A 25,809-nucleotide genomic window follows, 5' to 3' on the forward strand; every position below is an offset into this window, starting at 1 on the left:
GTATCTGGGGCCCTTGGGGTGGTGAGGGCTGGCCAGGGGGCTGGGGCGGGTGGAAGGCCATAAGCCAGGCGTTTGCCCCTTCTGGTTGGTCACACGTGGGTTTGGGAGCTGTTCTCGGGGCTGAGGACAGGCAGAGGTAGACTCGCATGTTTCCAGTTGAGGGCTGGCCAGGATGGGTGTGGGCCAGGATGTCGGCTGGAAGGCGGAGGGTGCGGAGGCAGAGGGCTGGCAAGGATGGCCAGACAGGGAGATAGCTGGGGCCGGGGGCCGCAATGGCTTAGAGGTTGAGGGGCTGGCTCGCCCGGCCTTGACAACGATTCTGCAATCCTGGCCGCCCCCAGGAGCAGCGATGTCTGTGCAGGTGGCAGCCCCTGGCAGCGCGGGGCTGGGCCCCGAGCACCTGAGCCCTGAGGAGCTAGTGCGGCAGACGCGGCAGGTGGTGCAGGGGCTGGAGGCCCTGCGTGCGGAGCACCGTGGCCTGGCCGGGCACCTGGCGGAGGCTCTGGCAGGACAGGGCCCGGTGACTGGCTCGGAACTGCTGGAGGAAAAGCAGCAGGTGGTGAGCCACTCGCTGGAAGCCATCGAGCTGGGGCTGGGTGAAGCCCAGGTATGAGGGGCTGGCCCTGGTGGGGGGACACAGACCTGGGGGAGGCCTGGGAGGAGGGCCCAGGTGCGCAGGGGGATAAGCCTGGGGTCGGTGAGACCTAGAGAGCTAGGTCTGGGAGGGGGCGGCTCTAGGCCAGAGATGGGGTCCCTGAGCGGCACTGGGGGACCCTTGGATGTGACAGGAACCCCTGAACCATATGGGCGTCCTTCCACAGAACTGTGGGTCCTGGGGAGACTTTGGGGTGCATGGGTGGGACAGGAAGTCCCTGGGAATAATTCGTGTGCCTGGGTGAAATCAGAGGGGTCCTGGGACAGGGTTTGGGTTTGTTGCTGGGGGCCTCTGTGCATCCTTGGAGTCACCCTGGAGGGCTCTCTGCCGAACCTGGGGGTACTTGATAGAACGGGGGTGCTCTGGCCTGACCCTGAGGCCCGGGCGTGGGGCAGGTGCTGCTGGCCCTGTCGGCGCACGTGGGCGCGCTGGAGGCCGAGAAGCAGCGGCTGCGAGCGCAGGCCCGGCGGCTGGCCCAGGAGAACGTGTGGCTGCGGGAGGAGCTGGAGGAGACACAGAGGCGGCTGCGGGCCAGTGAGGAGGCCGTGGCCCAGCTGGAGGAGGAGAAGAGCCACCTGGAGTTCCTGGGGCAGCTGCGGCAGTACGACCCACCTGCAGAGAGCCAGGTGCCAGGGGCCGGGTGAGGCTGGGGCCAAGGTGTGCTAGGGGCCCCGACCCTCCTTAGATACCCCATGCCCCCACCAACCCTCTATGGAGTGCAGGACTGCGGGTCCTCAGAGAACCCCCCCAACCCACTAGAATGCCCACAGAAGCCCTCAGCTGTTCCACAAAACCCCCAGATCCCTCCCCACAAGCCCTCAGGAGACTCTGGAGGCCCTGACCGCCACCTCCCTCACACCTCAAGACTCAGGACCCCCATCTCTGAAACTGCCTGCCGGCCCTCCCGACTCCCCCCTTTCCTGTCCTCTCCGCAGCAGCCCGAGTCGCCCCATCGCCGAGACAGCCTGGCCTCCCTGTTCCCCAGCGAGGAGGAAGAGAGGAAGGGTGGGTGCAGGGGGCACGTGACCTGGAGCTCAGCCGTGCAGGACGCAAGGCTGAGGCCGGGGAGGGACTGTGGGACCCCGTGGTCTCTGAGCAGGGGTCAGGGGTGGTCAGGGCAGGGTGTCAGGAGGATGAAGCAGGTGGCTGTGGGGGGTAACAGGGCGCAGGTGAGGCTGGAAGGTGTGAAACCAGGCAGGTGGGTGCCTGTGTTCATGTCCCAAGGGCCACTTAAACGCCTGGGGTTCCGGTCTCAGAAGTCAGTGCGGGGCCCCACAATCCCGAGGGCCAGCTGGACAGGTGGACAGGGAGGTGGCTGTAGCTCCGGGATGTCCCCGTCCCCTCCTGTGAGGCCGGGGCGGGGGTGGGTAGGAGGCCTGCAACAACTGGGCCCCTGCCACCCCCAGGTTCTGAGGCGGTGGGAGCAGCAGCAGCTCAGCAGGGCGGCTACGAGATCCCGGCGCGCCTCCGGACGCTGCACAACCTGGTCATCCAGTACGCGGGGCAGGGCCGCTACGAGGTGGCTGTGCCGCTGTGCCGCCAGGCCTTGGAGGACCTGGAGCGCAGCTCAGGCCACTGCCACCCCGACGTGGCCACCATGCTCAACATCCTGGCCCTGGTGTACCGGTGAGGGCCGCAGGGGGGAAGCAAGGGCGGGAGCCGTCGTCAGGTGCAAGAGGGGGGACCCTGATGTCTGCTGTCAGCATGGGTTACAGGCATGGTGGGGAGGGGGCAGAGACCCGGAGAGGACACCTGGATCCAGGCAGAAGTTGGGGAGTGTGGGTGGCTGAGGCCCCAACCGAGTGGGGCAATACCCGGGGTGGCCAGAGGCTTGACGGTGATCTGGAGGTATGGGGACCCCGTGCTAGACCTAGGGGGTGTGGGGAGACCCAGACAGGACCCCCAGAGGGTGTCACCCCTGCTGGGCTCAGCCCGGCTCCTGCCGCCCCACCCTGGCCAACTGCCTCCATCCCTGGGCCGCCCCACAGGGACCAGAACAAGTACAAAGAAGCCACAGACCTCCTGCACGATGCCCTGCAGATCCGGGAGCAGACACTGGGCCCCGAGCACCCAGCGGTGAGTGGGGGCCTGGGAGGCCCGGGGGCTCTGCCCTCCTGCCCCTGACCTGCCTCTTCTGACCCCACAGGTGGCTGCCACCCTGAACAACCTGGCTGTCCTCTATGGGAAGCGTGGGCGGTACCGGGAGGCAGAGCCCCTGTGCCAGCGAGCCCTGGAGATCCGTGAGAAGGTCCCGCCCCTGCCCAGCCTGAGTCCCGTCTAGGGAAGCCTTCCCACTTGGTCCTGACATGCTCCATTCTGTGGATCCCACAAGGATACTGACCTTGGCCTGCCCCGGTCTGCCCCTGTGACCCCTGCCCTTTTCACTGGATGTCATGAGCCTAGAGCACCCGTTCCCGTGACCCACCACACTTGACCTCCCCTGAGCTCCATTTGATCTTGACCTTTGACCTCTCTTCTTACAACTCACCTCACATGCCCCCAACTTGGTACAACCCCTTTCCTGATCTACTTATTTGACCTTGTACCCCAAGGTCAGGGTGGTTTCTGGACCACCATGACCTCTGACCTGATGACTTTCCAGTTTGGTGGAACTTCAGCCCTCGGGCCCAACGCCCCTTCAACCCCGTAACCCCTAACTTGTGACCCCTCCTTATGGCTGCTGTATTGTGTGGCATGCCAGTCCTGGATGACCCCAGTGACTTGTGGCCCCACAACCACTAGGTCCTTGGCGCCGACCACCCGGACGTGGCCAAGCAGCTCAACAACCTGGCCCTGCTCTGCCAGAACCAGGGCAAGTTCGAGGAGATGGAGCGGCACTACGCTCGCGCCCTGAGCATCTATGAGGCCCTGGGCGGGCCTCATGACCCCAACGTGGCTAAGACCAAGAACAACCTGGTGAGGGCACTGTGGGCCCCAGGGGCACTGGCAGGACACATGCTGGGGAGGCACCGTTGCCTCAGGGTGGCATGCCAGAGACCAGGAGCACCCCACTCTGCCAGGCCCGTGGAGGGGTCCCGAGACTCAGCTTCCCAGCTGGGCCCTGACTGGGGGAGGCTGGGGGCACAGAGCACACACAAGTGGCAGGAGACAGGCAAGCGGTGGCAGCCGGAGAGACTGGCCCAGTGCAGGTGACAGCATCGGACATTTATTAGGTTCTAGATCCCCTGCGTGGTACTCTCCCTGTACCACCCATTTCTGAAAGGACCCTGTGAGGTAGGTGTTCCTGGGACCCCCATTTTGCAAATGAGGAAACTAAGGCACAAAGAGGCCGTGTCACCGGCCTCAGGTACAGCAGGGGCCTCGGGCTGAGCCAGAATGTCTCCTAGGGTCAGGCTGCAAGCTCGGCTGCAGGCAAGGCCGGAAGTGGAAGGGGGCCCCCCGTGGGGGGGGGGGGGCAGGCACGTGCTGTGCCTGGATACAGTGCTGGGGGCGTTCTCAGACCCGAGCCAGGATCAACCAGGCCCCGCCCTCTGCAGGCCTCCGCCTACTTGAAACAGAACAAGTACCAGCAAGCAGAGGAGCTGTACAAGCAGATCCTCAGCAGGGAGGACCTGCCCGCCCCTCTCGGTGAGCCCCCCGCCCCGTCCCTCCCTGCCCCCCAGGTGGCTTCTTAGTGTCCCCACCCAATGCCCCCCATCTGTCCCCCAGGTGCCCCCAACACAGGCAGAGCTGGCAACGCAGAACAACAGGTGAGGAGGGACTTCCCTTCGGCTCCCGGGTGGGCAGGGGACCTGGTGGGGTGTGGGGACTGACTGGCGTCCCGGGGCCCCCAGACCCTCCGTCGGAGCAGCTCCTTCTCCAAATTACGGGAGTCCATCCGGCGAGGGAGCGAGAAGCTGGTCTCCCGGCTCCGAGGCGAGGGTGCGGCGGGAGCAGCAGGGTGAGTGTCAGCTCGAGTCCGCAAAGAGCCCCGGTGTCTGCGTCCCCTCCCCACGTCCTGCTCCAGAGCTGTCCGTGGCTTCCCACCTCCCAAGCCGAGGTGGTCTTCCCAGGGTGGGAGCCAGGCCCTCCTGGGCTCACTCGTGCCCCTGCAGGATGAAGAGAGCCATGTCACTCAACACGCTGCACACAGATGGCATCCGGGCTCCTGGGACCCAGGTGAGGCGGGTGACCTCGGGGATGGAGTGGGGGCCGCTCTGACGGGCCCAGAGGCAAGGGAAGGGAGGGGCAGGCTGGCACTGGGAGCGCTGAACCGGTAGGTGGAATGGACCCAAGGGCAGAACAGATGGGTTTTCCCTGGGGGTCAGGTGGGGACTGAAGGGTGAGCAACAGCCACCACGATGGATACGCTGGCAGCCAGGCCGCTGGGCTAGCTCTGGTGGCAGCTGGGGCAGGTGGGTCCCGCCCTCACCCACTCTTCAGCCATCCCTTGTGCTTGTTCCCAGTCCCCCAGCCGGCACCTGAGTGAGGCCTCTCGGACCCTTAGCACCAGCACCCAGGATCTGGGCCCCCGCTAAACTCGACAGGACCAAGTGGCTCAAGCTCTCGGGGAGCAGTGGGGAGGGGTGGGCACAGCCAGTGGATTGGGCTGCCCTCCCCTCCTTCGATTAAAGGCTGTATAGATCTGGCTGCCAGGAGTGTCTGCCTGAGGCTTCCTTCCTGTAACAGCCTTTCAGCGCCTCCCTGAGGCCCCTCCACGCCCCTGGGACTCGGGCCGGGTGAGACGCAGGAGCCACTGGGGTACAGCTTTTGCGGTCCCGCCCCCACCTGGTGCTACAGCTGCTGCGCAATCTGCTGGATCCTCTGCAGTGTCTCCTCCGACTCCAGCTGCTCCAGGCTGAGTAGGGACAGGCCCAGCTGGTCCTCCTGGAGGGGCAGGGGGGACAGCTGCTGCACTTCCTCCCACGCCCCCACGAGGAGATGGGGGAGCACAGCAACAGGCAGTGGTTCGAGCACACGGAACCACATGGGGTACGGGGACAGCACGCTGGTGTCTGGATGCACCCGCAGGACGCAGAGCACGCTGTCCCTGCAAACAGCAGAGGCGCCAGGAGGTGGCAGCCAGAAAGCCCTGTTCCAGCTAGAGAAGGGTCAGCTTCCCGGAGGCTCCACCTGCCTGCTCGCCCCGGCACCCTTGCCCGCCCTCCTTGGGGCTGCCGCAAACCTGCTGGGCCGCAGCCCTGCCTCCCGGCACTTCCCAGGCCAGCACGTGGGCGCACACACACAAGCCTCTTTGTGGGGGGGGGGGGGGGGGAGCGGCGGCTAGGGTTATAGGGTTAGGGCATGGGGAAGAAGCCGACTTTCCCAGGGAAGGAGCTTAGCTTGCAGGGGTGAAGGGAAGTGGGAGTTGCCGCCTCCAGCTCACCCTGTGGAACGGCTGGGCCATCTGCCGCAGGAAGTACTTGGCCACCTGGACACCCTCGTCCACGGTCAGGTTGAGGTTGGCATCCGTGAGGTGCTCCTGGATCCAGCGGGGCAGCTTTCCCCGCTTGTCCGCCCGGGCAAACCGCTGCCCAGAGGAGGGCAGGAGAGGAGGGGAGGTGTCAGGACCGTGGGGCGGGACTCCCTGCCCAGCCCTGCCCACCTGGACCAACCAAGACCGCGGGGGGGGGGGGGGGGGGGGCGGAGATGGGACACGACTGCGGGGCTGGGGGGCCCGGAACCTGCACCTTGTCGGCGAAGATCATGAGGCCATAGTCCGTCTTGCCCCTGATGGCCCGGCCCACACACTGGGCCGCGTGGCGCATGGCGTCGAAAGTGAGAAAGTCATTCTCTCGGATCTGGAACTGGTCCCGCAGGTACTCCAGCCGCGCCTGCAGTGAGGAGGTGGGGAAGTGGTCCCTAAGTGGACACCTGTCCCCCTGCACGAGTCCTGGGGGAGGGCCCAAGTGAGGCCCCGACACCGTGACCCCCGGCCCAGCTCACCTTGAGGATGCGGCTCTGGGTGTAGACGTAGGGGACACCGAACATGATGACGGCCCGCCCGAAGTGGTGTACTGCTCGGGCAGCGGGGTGGCGGGGGGACAGGGGGACAGATGAGACCAGCTGCACAGAGCCACCACACGCAGCCCAGGGGTCGGGAGAGAGTGGGGGGAGAGGACTGAGGCCAGCACCCGGGGATGGAGGGGATAGGAGGCCCCTGGGGAGCAGGCAGGGCCAGAGCCCCCGGAGGCTCCTGGGAAGGGGAGAGCCAAGTCCACTCACCGAAGTCGATCCCCTCGGACACTTTGCCCCGAGCCACCGACAGCAGGATGGCCCCCCGGCCATTCTCACAGGCCTGGGGAGGGCAGGAGCAGCCGAGTCAGAGCTGCAGCCCCTCAGAGCTACCGCTGGGGCCCCTCCCCAGACGTTCTTTCAGCATATACCACCCCCCCGCTCCACTGCCGCCATACTCACCTCCTGGTACTTCTCCAGGGCGACACTGGTCTCGGCCCCATCCTGGGTCTCAATAAAGAGCAGCTTGTTCCTCTGGATGTTCTCGAGGATGCCCTGGGAAGGACGCTCAGCCGGTCAGGGCGTGGGGCGGCGGCAGGAGGGTTAAGCTCACGGGTGTCCTGGCTAAACTCGACTGTGCCGGATTCTCAGGCAGCAGACCACCTCCCGCCCCACTGGAGACCCGGAGGAGGGAGGGGCACGGGCCAGGCTCACCCCTTTCGGGGAAACTCTGTGACCCTGGTGGGGAACTGACACCCATCTGTCAGACGAGGACAAGTGGGGCGGGCCTGTGGCCCAGGACAGCTGATCGGGACCCCCCCCACCCCCCGCAGTGACTGGTGGGGACGCTGACGACACCCCCTCGCAGACAGGGTGCTGTAGCATTCAGCAGGGAGAGCTCTTTGGAGCCACTGGCTTCCCACACAGGAGAAAAGATGAACCTGAGGTGCTCACAGACCTCAACGTGAGGCTGAAACTACAGAGCTTTCTAGAAGCAAACACTGGAGACTACCTCTGCGACCTGGGGGCAGGCAACGGTTTCTTAAGCAAAAGGCACTCAGGCCTCGGGGCTTCTGCTGTGTGGGAAGAGCCCGTCTGAGGACAAACCAAAGTCGTGGCCACGCGGGGAAGATGCGCCCACCCCCACCACCCCGTGGAGTTTGGAGGAGCTGAGTTCACCCACCTCACCCCACAGGAGAGTTGCATTCACTGACCCCCAGAGCTGGGCCTCGGGGCTCAGATGGGGCAGAGCAGCCACTCTGGTCCCCACCTCCTGCCACCACCCAGCGCCTGGCCCGTCTCCAGGATGCCCATCACCTCGCACATGCGCTCCCAGGCACAGACTCTGCCCCGGGTCTCTGTCCTGTTTTAATTCTCTGAAACCTTCCCCGAATAGCACAGCACACAGCTAGGTCATGCCTGCTACCCAGTGTCTGCACGTCAAGCCGTACATGCTAGGGGCCAGCAGCCATGCTGGTAACCGCCCCCCCAAAAAACATCAAGGGAACAAGAAACCAAGAGGGTGGGGGTAGTTGTCTCCCCTGAGGGGTGCGCCGCTGAGTAAAGGGCCCACAGGGGCTGCTAACGTGTCAGTTCTTGACCTGGGTGTGGGGGGAGGGGCACAGGGTCACACACTCTTTTTTCTTCCAACTGTTCGTGTCCTACCCACGCCTGCCACCTATGACACGTGTCACCATTTACAACACAGGTGACACCAACACAGAGCAGCAGAGCCACGACCAGAGAGGGGCGCCCTCTGTGGGTGTGGGTGCAGGGCAGCGGGCGTACCTGCTCGTACCAGGAGGCCACGGTGCTCTCCATGTACTGGTAGCTGGTGAAGAAGGCCACGATGCCGTCGGGGACCACGGCGGACATCTCCAGCAGCAGGTTCCCGTAGTTCCGGATCACCGCTGGTGGGGGTCAGAGGTTGGGCCCTCTGCTGGCCTGGGCCCTCCTCCCCACTCACTCTCTACCAGAGCGTTCCTGTCTAATGCTTGGCCTTGAACCTGGGCTTCCCAGAACCCCAGTGGGCCATCTTTGGGCTGTTCCCACACACATTCCACTTCTCCATGCAGGTGGGTGGGAGGACACCACCCCCTCCACCTCCCCCAAAGCTAGGCGTGGCCGCATGACCTGCCACAGCCAATGAAATGAGTGCAGAAGTGGCTGTGTGTCACCTCCAGGTGAGCCCCTTTGTGAGCCAGTGTACAGTCCACCGTGGTCACCATGCTCCCTTTAGCCACATCTCACCACAGCAGTGACATGTTCAATGGTGGGGGTTCCCAGGGAGTTGACATTGAGCAGACCCCCACCAATCCACAATGCACAAACTGTGCACGAAGCAACCCCTGTGTGCAGCCACGCTGACTGGGGTGTACTTATTATTGCAGCAAGACTTACATCATACTGACTGATAACCCCGCCTCTCAGAACCCACACAAACCACCCCTAAGCTCAGCATACCAATGTCATCCCGGGTCTCAAATTTGGAGCTGATGGCCACCTGATCGTTGCCTCGGCCGATGATCTGGAGAGAGCGCGAGAGGTCACAATAAGTGAAGCAGCAGCGACCGCTCTGATGTGTGTGTGCCGGCTGCCAGCTGGTGCTGGTCTGAGCTTTTCAGAGACACGGCATCACTGAATGAACCCTCAGCCACCCCGTCATCTGTGCTGCACAGAAAAATGACCTCAGGCTCCGAGGAGGTGGGTCGCCTGCCCAAGGTCGAGCAATAGGTCAACAGCAGAGACAGAACTGCACCCAAGCCTGCCCACACTCCCAGCCAGCCAGCCAGCAAGCAACCCGCAGCTGGCCCCAGCCTCCGGCCCATCGGTCCTGGGATCACACCCCTCACCGTGACCCCGACAGACACCGGTGCACCCCGACTGCAACCTCACAAACCCGAGCTGCAGCGCATGGTGGCACCAGGCTGCAACCCCTGGAAGACAGCTCTCACAGCCACCTCAGTCTGGGAGTCCGGATACCCAAGTGGGACCCTTTACACCATCTCGCTGCTGACGTAAGGCTCTGATGGGATGCTGCTCAGCCCTGTGGGACTGCTGCCCAGCACGTGGCACGCGCCTGGTCTCTGAAGACCAGAAAACGCTCGGTTCCCAAACACGCCGGGCCGCGGGCTTCGGATAAAGGACCGAGGGCCTATACTAAGCTGCCCAGTTTACAGAGGAGACTGAGGCAGAGCAGAAGGGTCATTTGCCAAGGTCACAGCCAAACAACGAACTGGGCAGAGCCAGGTTAACCAAGCGCTGGGCTCTGGGCCACGTAAGCATTCTGCACCCATCAGCTCGCCCCTCTCCACCGCCTCGGGGGGTGCAGAGCAGGCACCCGGTTTGCAGACAAGAGGCTGAGACCAGAAGCACGCCCACGGGGAGCAGCAGCATGCGTCCCGGGCCTGGGGGACCCCAGACCTGTGCCCTGAGCGGCACGGCTCTCCTGCCCGATCGACGGACAGAGCAGACGGAGGGAAGCCACCCTCACAGGCCTCTCCCCACCCACCAGCACCCAGCTCTGTCCCACGCACCATGGGGCACAGGCAGACCCGGGCCAGCGTCATGGTGAAGGTGGCCATGGTGACAGGGTGGAAGTCTAGGATCCTGGGGTAGATGTCCAGCGGCGACAGCGTCTGTGGTGAGAACAGGAGGGATCTGAGCAGGACTGGGCGGGCAGCGGGGGCCCCACAGGGGTGGGTGGGGCCTGGGTGGTGGCGAAGAGCCCTCACCCCGGACGTGATGATGACCGACTGGAAGCGCTCGAACACGGGTTTGATGGCCAGCGAGGCGTCCATGCAGCTGTGGGAAGCAGGCGAGGGCGGTGACGGCCAGGCCGGGGCACGAGAGCCCGTTCACGCCCCCGCTGGGGTCAGCCCTCACCTGAAGTGCAGGATGGGGTTGGCGATGGTGGGGGTCCTGTCGTCAAAGGGCTCGATGATGATGGTGAACCCTGCAGGGGCCAGCGAGAGTCCGGGGCGCCGGTGATAACTGTGCCCACTTGCCCAGTCCCCACCCCCTCGGTGAAAGAGACCAGCCACCTGCAGCCCAAGCCGTAAAACCCAGGCACCTGAGTCCAAAATACACCACAACCTGTCCACTGCTCCCAGGACCAGCGCCTCTGCAAACTTTCATGGAGGGCCCTGGGCAGAGAGCACCTAAGGGTCCTGCCTCAGTCTCTCCCAGGGCCACAAGGGACCACCCTGCCACTCAAGCCTCTCCCTTGACCTTTTTGTCCAGAGGCCATCAGCCTTGCCTCCCCCGACCCTGTCCCCAGTGCAGCCAACAGCCCCTCCCACCCAACCCACTGTTGTCGCCTCCACACGGGGCTCCCGGCTCCCACCGCTGCTCCCACCACCATAGCCAGAGGGGCCCCGTGAAATCCCGAGTCGGGTCACATGTCTTCCCTGCTCCAAAGCCCCTCACGGCTCCCATCCCACCACACCCCTCCTGGGGCCCAGAATCATCCGAGGGGCCTTGCCATCCTGACGCCATCTCTTCCTTGCTCACAGGTCTCCCGCCTAACCTGTAAAAACCACCTGGCTCATGCCCCCACAGGGCCCTCAGGGTGCCAACCCCAGGCAGCTAGTTCCACTGGGTCATTGGACTCAGCTTGAACGTCAGCTCCCCCGAAATTCCCTCCCTGGCGGCCCTGGCCACCACCGGCCGACTCCCACATGGCGGCCTCTCTGTTTCTCATGAGAATGATCCCTTTCTAGAACTATCCTCCTGGTTTGTGTCTTTGCCACCATGCTTTCCTTCCAGAATATTAGTTCCAGGAGGTCAGGAATGAAGTCTTTCTTGGTTCCTGCCGCTTCCCCAGTGCTGGGCTTGGCCCATTAGTTGAACAAATAGATAAATAAAGTCACATATTCAATTCTACTTCGTTAGGGGGGAAAAAAGGCCAAGTCCTCTGTGCCCAGCCCTGTGCTGGGGACACAGCAGTGACCAGGACAGCTCTGGCCCTGCCCTCTCAGGGCTCACAGTTCAGGGACAGGGACACAGGGCTGCCCGCAGACAGCGACCACCCAGAGTGGCAGGGCTGGGATGGGAGAGCCCAGAAGAGGGGCCAGACCCAGGCTGGCAGTCAGAGAGGGCTTCACGGAGGAAGGGACGTCTCTGCTAAGCTGGGACCTGAGGATGAGGGGGCAGCTGGGGGCTCAGAGGGTGGGGGAGGCGTTCCAGGAAAAGGAAGTGAGGTGCTGGCAGATGGGACGTGGGGCAGAGAGAAGGAGGGTGGCCCAGAGGACAGAGAGCATGGGCTGGAGGGACGCCCGCTGAGGGAGCTTCCGGTGGGGCTCGCTGCTGCTGCTGCTGCTGCGCAGGCCCAGTGGTGCACAGGCAGGCCTGACCTGGTTTCCCGAGAGAGGAGTAATCCCAGGGGATCACAGGAGCCCTGGGCCCGCCCACAGCAAGGACGGGGAGGGAGTGCTGACCAATGAAGGCGATGAGGCCTCTGGAACACTTCCCTGCTCCCGGGCAAGCTAGAAATCTGAGCATCATCCTCAAGGGCCCCTTCCGGCCCCACGCTGCCCACAAGCAGGCCCCAAGTCCCCGCCTCTTCACCTCCCACATCTGCCTCCATCCCCGCCCTCTTTCTCTCTCTCGTCCAGCCCTGGCCCAGGCCCGGCTACCCTGCCTCCGGTCCCTGCGGTAAGAATCTTTCTAAAGCGCAAATCTGCCCTGGCCTCTCCCTCGCTCAGAACCTGCCATGGCTCCCCAGTGCCAACAGGAACAGAACGACCAAATCCTTCCTGCACCCTAAGTGTGAGCTGACCCCACAGAGCTTCTCTGGCCTCCTCTCCCACCAGCACCTGGCTCTGCCCCCTCCCCAGTCTGCAGCCAGAGGGAGCCTCTGAAAACGCAAACTCGCGCACGAGGTGTGCTCACTCAAACCTGTTGGTGGCCGCCCAGTGCCCTCAGAGCCCGAGTCCCTGAGCCCAGCTCTACGAGGTCCTGAGTGTCCGCGTCACACAGACAACGGTCTGGACTCCTCGGGGACCCTGATCCCAGTTGCCAGGGGCCCCAGTGGGGGCAGGACGAGCTGCGCTTACCCTTGGCGTAGGTGCTGACGAGGGTGGCAAAGTTAGCCAGGAGGGTGAGCGGGGAGAAGTCGGCGAGGTCGGTGATCTCCAGGGTGTGCAGGAGGGAGCGGAGGCGCTCGGCGCAGAATCTGGTGGGGGCGGTGGACGGGGTTACGGGGAAGTACAGACGAACCGGCAGCCCCTCCTCCATCAGAGTGCGTGGCCACGCCTCTGCCTCCACAGGTGACCAGGTGCTCAGTGAGGGCAGGGACTGGGGCCGTCTCGGCCACCTCTGTGCCCGAAGGCTGCCCAAGTGCACAGCAGGCAGAGCCGAGGCCGCACAAGGGCACACAGAGTGACAGTCACACACCCGAGTCACGGGGTCCCGTGTCACACAGGGTCACACAGTCTCAAACGCGGGTACTTTGTCAAAACAGGAGAGGCCCAGCCACACCTGGGATCCCAGACACGTGAACCCTGCACGGCCACACGGGCACACACTCACGCCCAGAACCTCACACCGTCTCAGTCACACTCGGCCACCCTGGTGACACATCCAGCATCGGAGTCCCACAGGCTCACTCACCCTCACAGTCTCACACACACTGCGTCACACCCATGCACACACGAGGCCACCCGGCCACAAACACTGACCATCCATCGGGCTTGAGGCTCACGCCTTGGGGACAAGGCCCGGAGCAGCACCGCCTGCCTCCCGAGTTTGGAACCTGCTCCTGAGTGTCATTCCTCAGGCCTGTCTTCCACACCCTCCTCTCCCCAACTCCAGGCTGCAGCGGGCACCCCTGCGGCTCTCCCACCCCAGCGCTCCCCGCTCTGGTTTGTCCCTGTCTGGAGAAGGGTCTGTGTCCCCACTGGACTGAAACTGGAGGGCAGGGCCAGGGCTGTCTCAGTCCCACTGTGTCCCCAGCACAAAGCAGGCCCTCACATAACCCATGTTGAGTGGCTAAGACCCCGTCTCCCATTGGGGGAGGCAGGCCAGGCCACCCTGAGGGCTGCCCCACCCCTCAGAGGCGGAGCAGCCAGGAGCTTCAGGGCCCCCCAGGCTGGGCTGTGCACAGCTACCCCTCGCAGTGCTGAGTTACCCTGGGCAAGGGCTTCCCCGCTCTGGGCCACATTGTCCTCATCTACAGCACGGGGACACCGTGAGACACAGAGTATAAAGGGCTTAGCTCATCCCGGGTGCTCCATACAGAGCGGGCACTGACAGCACTGCTTTCTACTCAACCACACAGCTGCACAGAACCCATTCCAAAGACAGGAGATCGCTGAAGGTCAGCGATCATGGCTCATCCAAAGCAGCCAAGGAAAAGCACAGGAAGCCCCGCCCTCCAGCGAGACCCATTCTCTGGTCCTCAGGCCCAGCACCGGGTGGGGCAGGGAGAGGCACTGTGGGGAAGAGACGGAGTCCAGGGGTCTGAGGCCTTTCCTCCAAGCTCCCGCCTGCTGGGTCTTGTCAGGAGCCCCTCCTCAGGGCCCCTCTCTCCCCTGGAATGACCTCTGAGCTCTTGCAGGTGATCCTGCTGGCTCGTCTGCCCTGCCCAACCCCTCTATCAACAGTGTGTCCATTAAACTCTCTTCAGGTGAAGTCTCTGCTCAAGCCAAGTGCTGCCTGCCAGGCCCTGCCCAACCCGGGGACCCTAGGGCCAGCTCTGACCTTGCCCTTGGACCTGCCTGCTCTGGCAATAGGGGTCATGCATGCTCCCCTCACCCTCTACTCCTCACTGCCAACACTGGCAACCTGAAGACCCCAGGCCAAGGGACCCGACCACCCCTCCAGCTGGGTGGGGCTGCACCTGAGGGGTTTGCGCTGGATGCACACGCGCTGGGCCAGGCCGCTCAGGAAGGCGGGGGGGCTCTCCTGCACCACGTGCTGCACGCGCAGCCGCCACTTGACGTACTCCAGCAGGCGCCGCAGGAAGCCCAGGAAGTGCTCCGCCGTGCGGATGGAGCCCGGCACCGCCTCTGCAGGGAGAAGGGGTCAGCCACCGTGCTGCGGGGGCGGGGGGGGGCAGGGAGCCGGCCGAGGTGGGACACCAGCTCACCCTGCAGCACCTCGTCAGGCAGCACGGGGTTGGCCAGGTGGGCGTCAGTCTCCCGGGCGACACTGGCCTCCCGCAAGCCCTCCACCAGGCGCCGGTACTCCTCCCGCAGACGTTCCTCATCGGTCTGCTTGATCCTGTGGGGAGGTCGTGTGTAGGACCAGCAGGGGACACTGGGACAGGGCTGGTGTTCCCGGAGGCAGGTCAGGCAGAGAACAGGGACCCGGGAGAGGCAGGAGCCCGGCGGCAGGGGCAAGGTGGGCCCCAGGGTGTGCCAGTTGCCCGCGCCCCCACCTGAGCACTGTCTTCTGCAGGGTCTCCAGGTTGCCCTGGCATCTGTCGAGGGTCCGGCGGGTGAGGTTGACGCTCATGGAGTCGATGCAGACATTGTCTGGGGTGGGGCGGGGCAGAGGGCCGGGCTCAGGCAGGCGGAGACACAGTAGCAGCCCAAGGGGCTGGCCCCGCCTCCCAAGCCCTGCCCGCACCGATGTTGTGGGCTTCGTCGAAGACCACGACGGCCTTGCGGGCCAGCTCCTTGGACACCAGGTCTGCAATCTTGGGGTCCAGGAGGTAGTGGTAGCTGTAAACCACCACGTTGGCATGCAGGATCTAGGGGGCCAGGAGGGAGGGTTACGCCTGACTGCCACCTGTGACCCCTGAACCCCAGTACCTCCCACCCACCCACAGTACCACATCACTTCCTCATAGGCCCACAGAGGTGAAGCAAGGACAGACAGACACGGGCAAGGCACAAAAATAAAGGGACAGACACAGACAGACACATGCACCCATAAGGAGATAGACAAACAGACACAGGCAGTCAGACGGCAGGCAGCCTGGAACCCTCACACAGCCCCCTGCTCACCCCCTGCAGCCTCCTCACCGAGTAGCGGGCAAGGAAGTATGGGCACCAGCCCTGGCGCCGCCCCAGAGCCTTCAGGTCGTCCAGGTTGTAGATGCCGGCAGGGAGGGGCACCTGGCGCCCGTGGATGTCAAATTCCTGGGGTGGGGCAAGAGGGAGCCTGGGGGTCAGGGACCTGGGCTACCACAGGCCGTCTGGCCCGCCCCCCCTTGGCTCTGTCCTGGCAGGCACCTCGTAGAAGCGGCAGTGGGGCAGGCTGGTGTCCTGCTGGTACTGCGCCCGAACGTAGGAGGCTGTGAGGCTGTGGCATTTCCCGTCGACGTCTTTCCCAAAGCGCAGGGGCGTTACCTGGGGAGCGGGCGGGGGTGCGGCTCAGCACTGAGAGCGGCTGCAGAGCCCGACCACTGGCGGAACCTGGCACTGCCCCTCATCACGGGGGGGGGGGGGTTGGGGTTAGGGTTGGGAGGCCGTCTTGTTTGGGGTGAGATGAGGGGATTTTTGGAAAACTCGGTCTGTTTCAATAATAGACATTTAAGACACTTGGGAACTTACTGCAGGGGGGGCAAGAGTGGCAAAATCGTTGCCCTTAAATTATTAATTTTAAGACATTAAGCCCTATATACAATGGAGTATTATGCAGCCACGAAAAAGAAGGAAATATTCCCATTTTCAACAACATGGTTAGATCATCAGGGCATTATGCTAAGTGAGACAAGTCACACAGAGAAAGACAAATTACATATGATCTCACTTATACTTAGAAACTTAAAAAAAAAAAGAAAGAAAAAGTAAAAGGAAAGAGAAACAACCAAGCTCGTAGATACAGAGAAGAGACTGGTGGTTATCAGAGGTAAGGTTGGGGTGGATGAAATGGGCAGAGGCGGCTCAAAGGTACAAACTCCTGGCTATAAGTAAGTCATGGGGATGTAATGTACAGCATGGTGATGACAGTTAATACTACACTGCATATTTGAAAATTGTGAAGAGAGCCCTGGCTGGTGTAGCTCAGTGGATTGAACGCTGGCCTGCAAACCGAGTGTCGCTGGTTCAATTCCCAGTCAGGGCACATGCCTGAGTTGCGGGCCAGGTCCCCAGCAGGGGGCTTGAGAGAGGCAACCACACATTGATGCTTCTGTCCCTCTCTCTCTCCTTCCCCTCCCCTCTCTCTAGAAATAAATAAATAAAATATTTTAAACTAAATAGTTAAAAGAACAGATCCTAAAAGTTTGCATCACAAGTAAAAATCTCTGTATGACTACATTAGACAACAGATATTAACTAGACATGGTGCAGTCATAATTTCACCATGTACACAACACCAAATCATTACAGTATACACCTGAAACTAATGTCAATTTTACCTCAGAAAACGATGAACAAAAAATACATTAAGCCTGTGAGATTCTTTAGTGTGTAGATTGAAGATAATGGCTTAATCTTTTATTTATTTATTTTTAAAGATTTTATTTATTTATTTTTAGAGAGGGAAGGAAGGGAGGAAGGGAGGGAGGGAGGGAGGGAGGAGGAGAGAGAGGGAGAGAGAGAGAGAAGCATCAATGTGCGGTTGCTGGGGGTTATGGCCTGCAACCCAGGAATGTACCCTGGCTGGGAATCGAACCTGGGACACTTTGGTTCCCAGCCCGCGCTCAATCCACTGAGCTACGCCAGCCAGGACTATTTTTAAAAGATTTTATTTATTTTTAAAAAGAGGGGAAGGGAGGGAGAGAAACATCAATGTGTGGTTGCCTCTCATGCGCCCCCTCCTGGGGACCTGGCCCACAACCCAGGCATGTGCCCCCACTGGGAATCAAACCCACGACCCTTTGTTTTGCAGCTTGCACTCAATTCACTGAGCCACACCAGCCAGGGCTACAGCTTAATCTTTTAAAATGCTGACATAACCATGCTCATGGCAAGGTCTAAGCATCAGAAGAGGTTCTGAGCACACAGCACAGCAAGCCGCCTGGCCCAGAGCTGCTGTGAGTCCCCTGAGGCCTTCCTGCGGCACCCCCACAGCCCAGGGCCACCTTGCCCCCAGACAAAATCTTTCTTTCACCCACTAGAAGGCCCCAAGGCAGCTGGCCCTTCTCTCTCCCTTTCCTATCCCGGCAGTTGCCAAGGCCATCATATGTATTATTTCTCATATATTCTTACAGATAACATTATAGAATGCATTACCACACATAAAGTGCTTAGAAAAAGCCTGGCTGGTATAGCTCAGTGGATTGAGCACAGGCTGCAAACCAAAGTGTCACAGGTTCGATTCCCAGTCAGGGTACATGCCTGGGTTGCAGGCCATGACCCCCAGCAACCCCACATTGATGTTTCTCTCACTCTCTTTCTTCTTCCCTTCAATCTCTAAAAATAAATAAATAAAATCTTTAAAATAAATAAATAAATAAATAAATAAAGTGCTTAGAAAAGAGCCTGGTGCACAGGGAGCCTTGTGGTTCTGTAATGTAATTTTAAAATAACAACTAATATCTTATGTATCATATTTCTATCAATATTATGACAAATTCTATATTCTTTTAGTTCTTTGAAAATGCTAAGGGCTATACATACATGATTTCACCTCATTTTTTTTTCAATTAACTCAAGATAGATTTTGTTGTTGTTGTTGTTTTAAAGATTTTATTTATTTGTTAGAGAGAGGAAGGGAGGGATACAGAGAGGGAGAGAAACATTGATCAGTTGCCTCTTATATGCCCCCAGTAAGGGACCTGGCCCGCAACCCAGGCATGTGCCCCTAATCAAACCAGCAGCCTTTTGGTTTGCAGACCGGCACTCAATCCACTGAGCCACGCCGGCCAGGGCATCTCACCTAGTCTTATCAATAACTGTATGAAGCAGGTACTTATTTATCCTTACTTTACAGAAAGGAAAACTGAGGCTCAGACAGCAGAAATCACCTACCGAAAAGTACACAACTAATAAGATTCAGAGCCAGGAAACCAGGCCTGTTAGACTCCAGGAAGTGCCTTTTTAACCTCTCTCAGGCTGGGGGAAAATTAGGAGGGCTCTCTGGAGGAGGTGTGCTTGCCTCGGCCATGAACAATGAGTGGAATTTAGTGAGTAAGAAGAGAATTCTGTTCGTGGCCCCTGCATACCTTTTGGAGAGGTCTAGTCTCAGGTGCTGAAACTCCTGGTTGGATGGAAGAGTTTCCTCAGCCCCGGAGCTTAGGGCGAGGGGAGGAAATGGGCGCTTACCTCGGGATGAATACACAGGTTCTTCCGGGAGCTCAGAGCCAGCCCCAAAAATGACAGCTTCTCACCCTCCTGCTTCTCGTAGAAGTTGAGCAACTTCCGAAGCTCTTCAATGACCTGTGCCAGTGGAGGAAGCAGGGGGGGCTTGGCCTCAGTGAAAGCACAAGCCCCTGCCCAGCTGGCCCCAGCCTCTTCGCCAACCCCCAACCTCCAACCTGTGATGGCAACCACCGGGGGACCAGTGAGGTCCATCGAACGTGGAGGAGCATGAGGATTGGCCCCAGCTCACCTTCTCAATCTCGGGTACTGTCCTCGAGCAGTAGATGAGTTTGGTCACCTCCAGCGGGTACGCCTGCCAATGACAACCAGTTCAGCCCCCGTCTGGCCCCTTTCCCTCTTTCCCCACCACAGGCCCAATAGGCCCCTTACCCGCTGGTACGCCATGATCAGGGCCAAGAGTGACACTGTCTTCCCAGTGCCTGAGGGCATCTCCAGGACACCATGACCCTGCATGTTGGGAATGAGAGGCACACAACACAGGCTCTCAGAACTTCAGGGGCACAAACTCTGGGGACACCCCACCCCTTCAGAAGGCCACTGTCTTGGAATGGCAGGACAACACAGCAATTGAAAGTCTGGGACCCAGGAGCAGCGGGTTTGGACCCCACTTCTGCCACCTCTTGGTTGATTGGTCTTTGGCAAGTGCCTTCACCTGTCTGGTCTCTGTATTTTCATCTCTAAAATGGGTCTAATAAAACCTAATGAAAAACTGGGGGTTACACATTTAGCACAGTATCTGATATAAGTGAGCCCTTTTTTCTTTTAACTCAGCAAACCCTTCCACAGCACTTACTCTGCATCTGGCAGTATTTCTAAGTGTCTTACATAAGGCTTTGTCAACTTTGGCTCTGTTGACACTTGGGGACAGGATAATAGTTGGTTGCGGAGGGCTGTCCTGCGCACTGTAAGAGGTTTAGCAGCATCCCTGGCCTCTCTTGAACTACTAGATGACAGAAGCCCCCAGACTCCACTAGTATGCCAAGCAGGAACGTCTCCAGACACTGCCAAATGTCCTCTGGGGGTCCAACTCATCCCCAGTCGAGAACTACTATCTCACTTAGTAAATTGGCTCATGTAACCCTCACACTAACCTCTGAGATAAGGTACTATTACTACGCCCATTTTGCAGAGGTGAAAACTACGAAACAGGGAAGCTAAGTGATTTACCCAATGGCACACAGCTGTGGATCCAGGATTCCAAGTCAGGTAGCCGTCCCCAAATTCTGTGTGTTCCCCACCACGGCGCAGCGCAGCCTTTGATAAAAGTCAGCTGCTGCTATTATTAACTATTACTATTATTTTAGACAACAGGAGGTTCGGGGGTGCTGGCTTTCCAGGGACCTCGGATTTCTATCTAGATCTCTTGCATTTTCAGTCCTAGACACCCGTGCAGCAGCATCACGCACCTTGGCATCCAGCGTGCGTTTGAGCTCCAGCATGTAGGAGAACTGCTCCGGGTAGATGTAGTCGTAGGGGAAGTAGACCAGCAGCCCGTCTACGTTGAGCCTGGCGGTGTGGGCTGCCCGGTCAGTCCCGCGTCCCCTCAGCCCCTCTCCAGCCCATATACTCCCCAGTCGTCTGGCCGAGGGAGGTGACCCGACGGGCTCGGCCCGCTGGTTCTCCCGGATATCCCCCAGTTCCCCAGGACCCTCCGGGTCCCCTCGGCATCTCCTCGCTGCCCATCCTCGTTACAGCACCTTGGATCTCCGCATCTGTCCCCTCCCCACTCCTCAGTCGCCCCTCGCCCCGCAGGGGTCCCGGGCCCCCCCCCCCCCCCCCCCCCCCCCCCATCTTCCATGACCCCGCGCCCACTAGCGAACCGCGAACCCCCCTCTCACTTCATGGCGCCGACCGTAGCTCCCAGCGGCGTCAACCCGCCTCCCTCGTGAATATTCAATAAGGCAGGATCCTTGGGGCGTCCTGGAGGCGCCGCTCTACCTTTCTCCTGATACCATTGGCTGATCCTGCTCGTCACTCACTGGAGTGGAGCCAATCAAGATAATGCGCGTGCGCACGGCAATGCAAGGGTGGACTCACGGGAGAGGCGGTGCCAGAGGCGTCGCTGAGGATCCCCGAGGACCAAGAACAAAACCTGGGAGAAAGAGAACCGAGAGAGTCGATCCCATTTATTAGGATTAGGTCTTCTCGCATCAACCCAGATTATCTGAATAGCAAAAAGAACCCAAGGGGAAGTAACAGGGAAATTGGGAACTCATTTAGGGCCCACTTGTTAGTAATAGCTTCACCACCCCAGACAAACACACACTTAGAAAACACCTACTGTGTCCTAAACTTCTCTGGGATACATAACTCCTCTCTTATTAAGCTCCTGCTATTTGGCCTGTACTGTTTTAAGCAGGCAGTAATAAAAAGGCATTGTAGCTTGGTGGTTAAGTGGTGGGCTTTGGAGCCAGAATGCCTGGGTCCAAATCCTGGATCCCCTGTCTACCACCACCTGTGTGACCTTGATCAAATTATGTCGCTTCTCTGGTGCTCCGTTTTCGTTTCTGTGAAGTAGCATAATTAGGTTATCTACAGCGAGGACGACACTTCAACTAATCCGCATAATGAAGTTAAAACTGAATTTAGCACATACTAAGCATTCAACAAATGCTAGCTTTTATGAGTTTGTTTCGGAAATAGTGATGGGGCATATACTGTGTGGCCTGAGCCTGTGCTAAGCCCTGGGTTGCCAGTTCGTAATCGCCTCAGTTTCATTCATTCATGCATGTATGCATTCATTCATTCATTCATTCACATATATTCCCTGAGCCCCTGCTCTGCACATCCCGTGGTGGGTGGTGGAAGGCACACAGCAGTGACTGACCGAGACAGCCTCAGCCATGGCCTCTAAGGGCTCAGTTTCCGGCGGGGAAGACAGGCTACCCCGTAGACAGTGAGAACCCAGCGTGTGCAGGGCCCAGATGTGGGTGGGATGGGGAGCAGCCCCTGACCCTCGCTTGGGCAAGTTTTTCTCTGAGACTCAGTTTCCTCACCTCTAAAGTGGGGATAATGATATGTACACCAACAAATGACAATGGCATTTATTATACACACAAGTGAGAATATAATTCCAAAGTCAGACAGAGGCTCTGAAAATAGGTCCTACGGAGCCAGGACTCATTATGGTGGTGATGGCGGGGGCAGGTGTTGGGCTAGTTAATGAGGTCACCAACTTGACCTTGAACCTTAGCCAAAGGAATGCTCCATGGGAACAGCTACACCCAGAGATGCCCCATGTAGTCCAGAGTACAGAACAAACTGGGAAGAGCAAACCCACGTGACGTTGGGTGGTTGGGGATAAACCCTGATGGACGCCTTCTGCTTAGAAAAAGTCTGTGCTCCCACTCCCATTCCAACCCCATCTCGCCGCTTAGTCCTGTGTTCTTCACTTGCCTCCTGGCATCCTCTTGCCTGTGCGTCATCTCCCCAACCTTGCCCTGCTTCACTCTTGCTACCCACCTTCAATTCTCAAAAAGACATCACCTCCTCCAGGAAGCCCTTCCTCACCCTCAGGCTGGGTCAGGCGGCTGATCAGGGCTCCCCCAGCCCAACCCTGTCTACTCCTTTCAAGTGGGGGGAGGGAGGAAAGGAAGAGGACATCTTCAAACCAAGAATAAAATAAAATGAATTTGAGCATTGGATTTACGAGCGCCAGACACTGTATATCCCGTCGCCTACCTGACATCATTTCCCAATGTTCTCCTTCGTATGCACTCTTCCCAGCCCCATGCGGCCTCCTGGCTCTTCCACCTGGGCACTAGGCCTGCATTAGCTAGATAATCTGTACAACAACTTACCCGCAGATGTAATGGTTGGAGAGCAGCATTTATTATGCATGTCAGGAATTGAATACAGCTGCAGTCATCCAGCTCAACTCGGCAATAGTCCAGCACTCAGCTTGTCTAGTGGTTGCTGGCAGGATTCATTTCCTTGCTGGCTGTGAGCTGGGAGGCCCCTCAGTTCCCCGGCACGTGGGGCATCTCTGAGGGCAGCTGGTTTCATCAAAAGTGCAAGAACAGCCAGAGAGACATAGATGCAAAGATGGAAGTCACTGTCCTTTATAACCTTATGTCAGAAGGCACAGTCCATCACTTTTGCTGTATTCCCTTCCTTAGGATACATCACTGCCTCCAGCGCATGCTCAGGGGATGGGATGCTCTAGGGCGGGAATACCAGGAGGCAGGGTGGTGGGGAGCCTTCTTAGAATGACTGCCTCCTGCGACCTCTTGGCCTTTGTAGTTGCCCCTCCCGCTGTGTGGAACCCTCCTTCCCAGCTCTCTGCCTGGCTTCCTCCCTCAAGCCTTCCTCAAAGATCCTTTTCTCTCTGAGGCCTTTCCTTGACCACCTTATTTAAATCGCAATTTTCCCCGGGTAGGCTGAATAATGTTCCCAAAGATCTGCAGGTTGTGATCCCTGGACCCTGCGAGTGTCCCCTTGTATGGCAAAAGGGACTTTGCAGGTGTGAAGATAAGGATCTTGAGATATTCAGGTGCTCCCACATGGAACCAGAGGGAGATTGGACAGAGGCAGAGGCAATGTGACACCGAAGCCAGATGCTCCACTGCCGTCTTTGAAGATGGAGGAGAGCGGCAGAGCCAATGAATGCAAGTGATGTAGCTCTGGAAGCTGGAAGAGGCAAGGGAACTAACCAATTCTCCCCCAGCCCATCCAGAGGGAGTGAGCCCTGCCGACACCCTGGTGTGTCAGCCCAGTGAAAGTGAGTTCTGACTCCTGACCTTCAGAAGTGAAAATAAAAGTGTGTGTTGTTTTAAGCCACCAAGTTTGGGGTCATTTCTTACAACAGCTGTAGGAAACAAATTCAGTCATGTGACATGTCAACCATCAACCACATATATGGCAGGTCCCGTAAGATTACAATGAAGCTGAAAAATGTCTATCACCTAGTGACGTCATAGCCACCTTAACATGGTTGCCCACACACTACCCATGTGCTCGTGGTGATGCTGGCTGGAGCAAACACACCCGCTGTGCTGCCAGTTGTAAAAGTATAGTATAGGCCCTGGCCTGGTGGCCCAGGTGGTTGGAGTGTTGTCCCATACACTAAAAGGTCGCAGGTTCGATCCCTGCTCAGGGCACATGCCAGGGTTGTGGGTTCAATCCCCAGTTGGGGTGTGTGAGAAACAACCTGTCGATGCCTCTCTCACATCAGCGTTTCTCTCCCTCTCTTTCTCCTTCCCTTCCCCTCTCCCTAAAAGTAAATAAATAAAATCTTTTTTTAAAAAAGATAAAACCAGTGAATATAAAAAAATGAAGATTTTTTAAAAAGTATAGTACAATACATAATACTCGATAATAATAATAAATGACTATGGTACTGGTTTGTGTGTTTACTGGACTATACTTTTATTATTTTAGGTTTTTTAAAGATTTTATTTATTTATTTTTAGAGAGAGGAGAAGGGAAGGAGAGCAGGAGAGAAACAGAAATGTGTTTCCTTTCACACGCCCCCTACTGGGGACCTGTCCCGGAACTCAGACATGTGCTCTGACTGGGAATTGAACCGGTGACCCTTTGGTTTGCAAGCCGGCACTCAATCCACTGAGCCACACCAGCCAGGGCTACTTTTTATTATTTTAGAGTGTACTCTTTCCCATGATAAAAAATGTGTGCTGTACAGCTGTGCCATGTTACGCAGACAGCAGCCTCATATATCTTGTAAATGTTTACCTGGTCTCTTTACTGCATCATTTTCGTTTGTGCTTGATTTAACCTTGTGCTGCATCATACAGTAACATGCTGTGCAGGCTGCCACAGGCTGCACCATACTGCCCGGGTACATGGTAGGCTAGATCCTCTAGGTCCGTCTTCTGTGATGTTTGCACAATGACGGAATCACCTAACGTCACGTTTCCCAGAGCGTGCCCCCGTGGTTAAGCGGTGCAGAGAAAAGAAGGAGTTCTCAGGAACCCGCTGCAGGTTCATTCCATGTGAATAGAAGCCAAATTGTTTGAATTTGTGATTTTTTTATGTAAGATGGACACATGGGAGATGCTTTTCCATTAATTTGTCCTCCTATAGAATTTGAACATTTTCAGAAGATTTTTTTAAAGAAGATTTTGTTTATTTTAGGGAGAGATGAAGGGAGGGAGAGAGAGGAAGAGAAACATCAGTGCGTTGTTGCCTTTCATGAGCCCCACCACTGGGGACCTGGCCTGCAACCCAGGCATGTGCCCTGACTGGGAATCGAACCAGCGACCCTTTGGTTTGAAGGCCTGCGCTCAATCCACTGAGCTATGACAGCCAGGGCCATTTTCAGAAGATTTTAAGATAAACAGGACACTCACTTCATAGTTCCCATCTCAGTGGTTAGAAAAATGAAACATCACAAACACAAGTGTCCCTCTGAGCAGGTTCCTCTGATCCCTTCCCCTCTCTATGCACACAGTGACACCCACTGCCCGGACCCTAGTGGTTTTTCCTCTTCCTTGGGCAGGTCTGTACTAGGAAAAGAATCACCTCATACCACATTCCTTACGCTTTTTAAAAATTCCATGTGTTTACCCTGAAAACAGAAAAGCCAATTTACCCATTTCTGCTTATTAAGGACAATTTCAAACAGACACCAAAGTCGAGAGCATAATGTAATGAGGCTCCACACACACTGAGCTTCATTGGTTTTTAAGTCAGGACTGAACTTCGTCTACACCCGAGACGCTTTTCCTCCCACCAGTCAATTATTGTTATTTTTAAAGCATCACCTGAGGATATGCTTTTATTGATTTGAGAGAGAGAGAGAGAAACATCGATGTGAAAGAGACACCTACCTGTTGCTTCTCAAACACACCCCAATCGGGGATCGAACCCACAACCTGGGTATGTGCCCTGACGGGGAATTGAACTCACGACTTTTTTGGTGTATGGAAGACGCTCCAACCAACTGAGTCACCTGGCCAGGGCCTGCTAGTCAATTATTTTAAGGCAAATTCCGGATATCATGTCATTCCATCCATATTTGAGAAAGTGTATCTTAAAGCACAGGTGGCAAACATAAGGCCCGTGGGCAGAATCCGGCCCTCCACC

General features: G+C 58.3%; 2 protein-coding genes across 3 annotated transcripts; one reads left to right on the forward strand and one right to left on the reverse strand.

Moving 5' to 3' along the window:
* The first annotated feature begins 341 nt into the window (after positions 1–341).
* Positions 342–5,210, forward strand: KLC3 (kinesin light chain 3). Of its 2 annotated transcripts, none has more exons than XM_028530023.2 (12): positions 342–607; positions 1,051–1,281; positions 1,591–1,660; positions 2,062–2,281; positions 2,644–2,731; positions 2,802–2,903; positions 3,398–3,571; positions 4,153–4,243; positions 4,325–4,365; positions 4,450–4,556; positions 4,711–4,774; positions 5,062–5,210. In XM_028530023.2, the coding sequence occupies exons 1-12, from the start codon at positions 350–352 to the stop codon at positions 5,131–5,133; spliced, it is 1,518 nt and encodes a 505-aa protein (XP_028385824.1). In that variant the 5' UTR covers positions 342–349; the 3' UTR covers positions 5,134–5,210. The 2 variants fall into 2 exon arrangements, with proteins under 2 accessions (XP_028385824.1, XP_035868960.1); XM_036013067.1 differs by having other exon boundaries at positions 4,325–4,359; positions 4,447–4,556.
* On the reverse strand, positions 4,325–20,687 carry ERCC2 (ERCC excision repair 2, TFIIH core complex helicase subunit). The gene is made up of 24 exons (XM_028529989.2): positions 20,604–20,687; positions 20,172–20,271; positions 19,135–19,212; positions 18,995–19,057; positions 18,709–18,822; positions 15,730–15,846; positions 15,520–15,636; positions 15,122–15,245; positions 14,931–15,027; positions 14,640–14,773; positions 14,391–14,559; positions 12,607–12,725; positions 10,436–10,505; positions 10,285–10,354; positions 10,087–10,188; positions 9,014–9,077; positions 8,339–8,460; positions 7,013–7,105; positions 6,821–6,893; positions 6,542–6,612; positions 6,286–6,429; positions 5,982–6,125; positions 5,384–5,482; positions 4,325–4,704 (listed from the first exon to the last, which is right to left on the reverse strand). The coding sequence occupies exons 1-23, from the start codon at positions 20,606–20,608 to the stop codon at positions 5,390–5,392; spliced, it is 2,283 nt and encodes a 760-aa protein (XP_028385790.1). The 5' UTR covers positions 20,609–20,687; the 3' UTR covers positions 4,325–4,704; positions 5,384–5,389.
* Positions 20,688–25,809: the final 5,122 nt, after the last annotated feature.

The sequence above is a fragment of the Phyllostomus discolor genome, chromosome 12, assembly GCF_004126475.2.
Source record: "Phyllostomus discolor isolate MPI-MPIP mPhyDis1 chromosome 12, mPhyDis1.pri.v3, whole genome shotgun sequence".
Classification (NCBI taxonomy): domain Eukaryota; kingdom Metazoa; phylum Chordata; class Mammalia; order Chiroptera; family Phyllostomidae; genus Phyllostomus; species Phyllostomus discolor.

Excerpts from the sequence above, each read along its gene's own strand:
- ERCC2 (XM_028529989.2), bottom strand. Across the intron at positions 15,637-15,729 it reads CCCACTGCCGCTTCTACGAG|GAATTTGACATCCACGGGCG; the intron begins GTGCCTGCCAGG and ends GCCCCACCCCAG. Across the intron at positions 14,560-14,639 it reads GCCTGACGAGGTGCTGCAGG|AGGCGGTGCCGGGCTCCATC; the intron begins GTGAGCTGGTGT and ends TTCTCCCTGCAG.
- KLC3 (XM_028530023.2), top strand. The coding sequence starts at position 350 with ATGTCTGTGCAGGTGGCAGCCCCTGGCAGCGCGGGGCTGGGCCCCGAG. Across the intron at positions 3,572-4,152 it reads CTAAGACCAAGAACAACCTG|GCCTCCGCCTACTTGAAACA; the intron begins GTGAGGGCACTG and ends CGCCCTCTGCAG. Across the intron at positions 4,366-4,449 it reads CTGGCAACGCAGAACAACAG|ACCCTCCGTCGGAGCAGCTC; the intron begins GTGAGGAGGGAC and ends CGGGGCCCCCAG.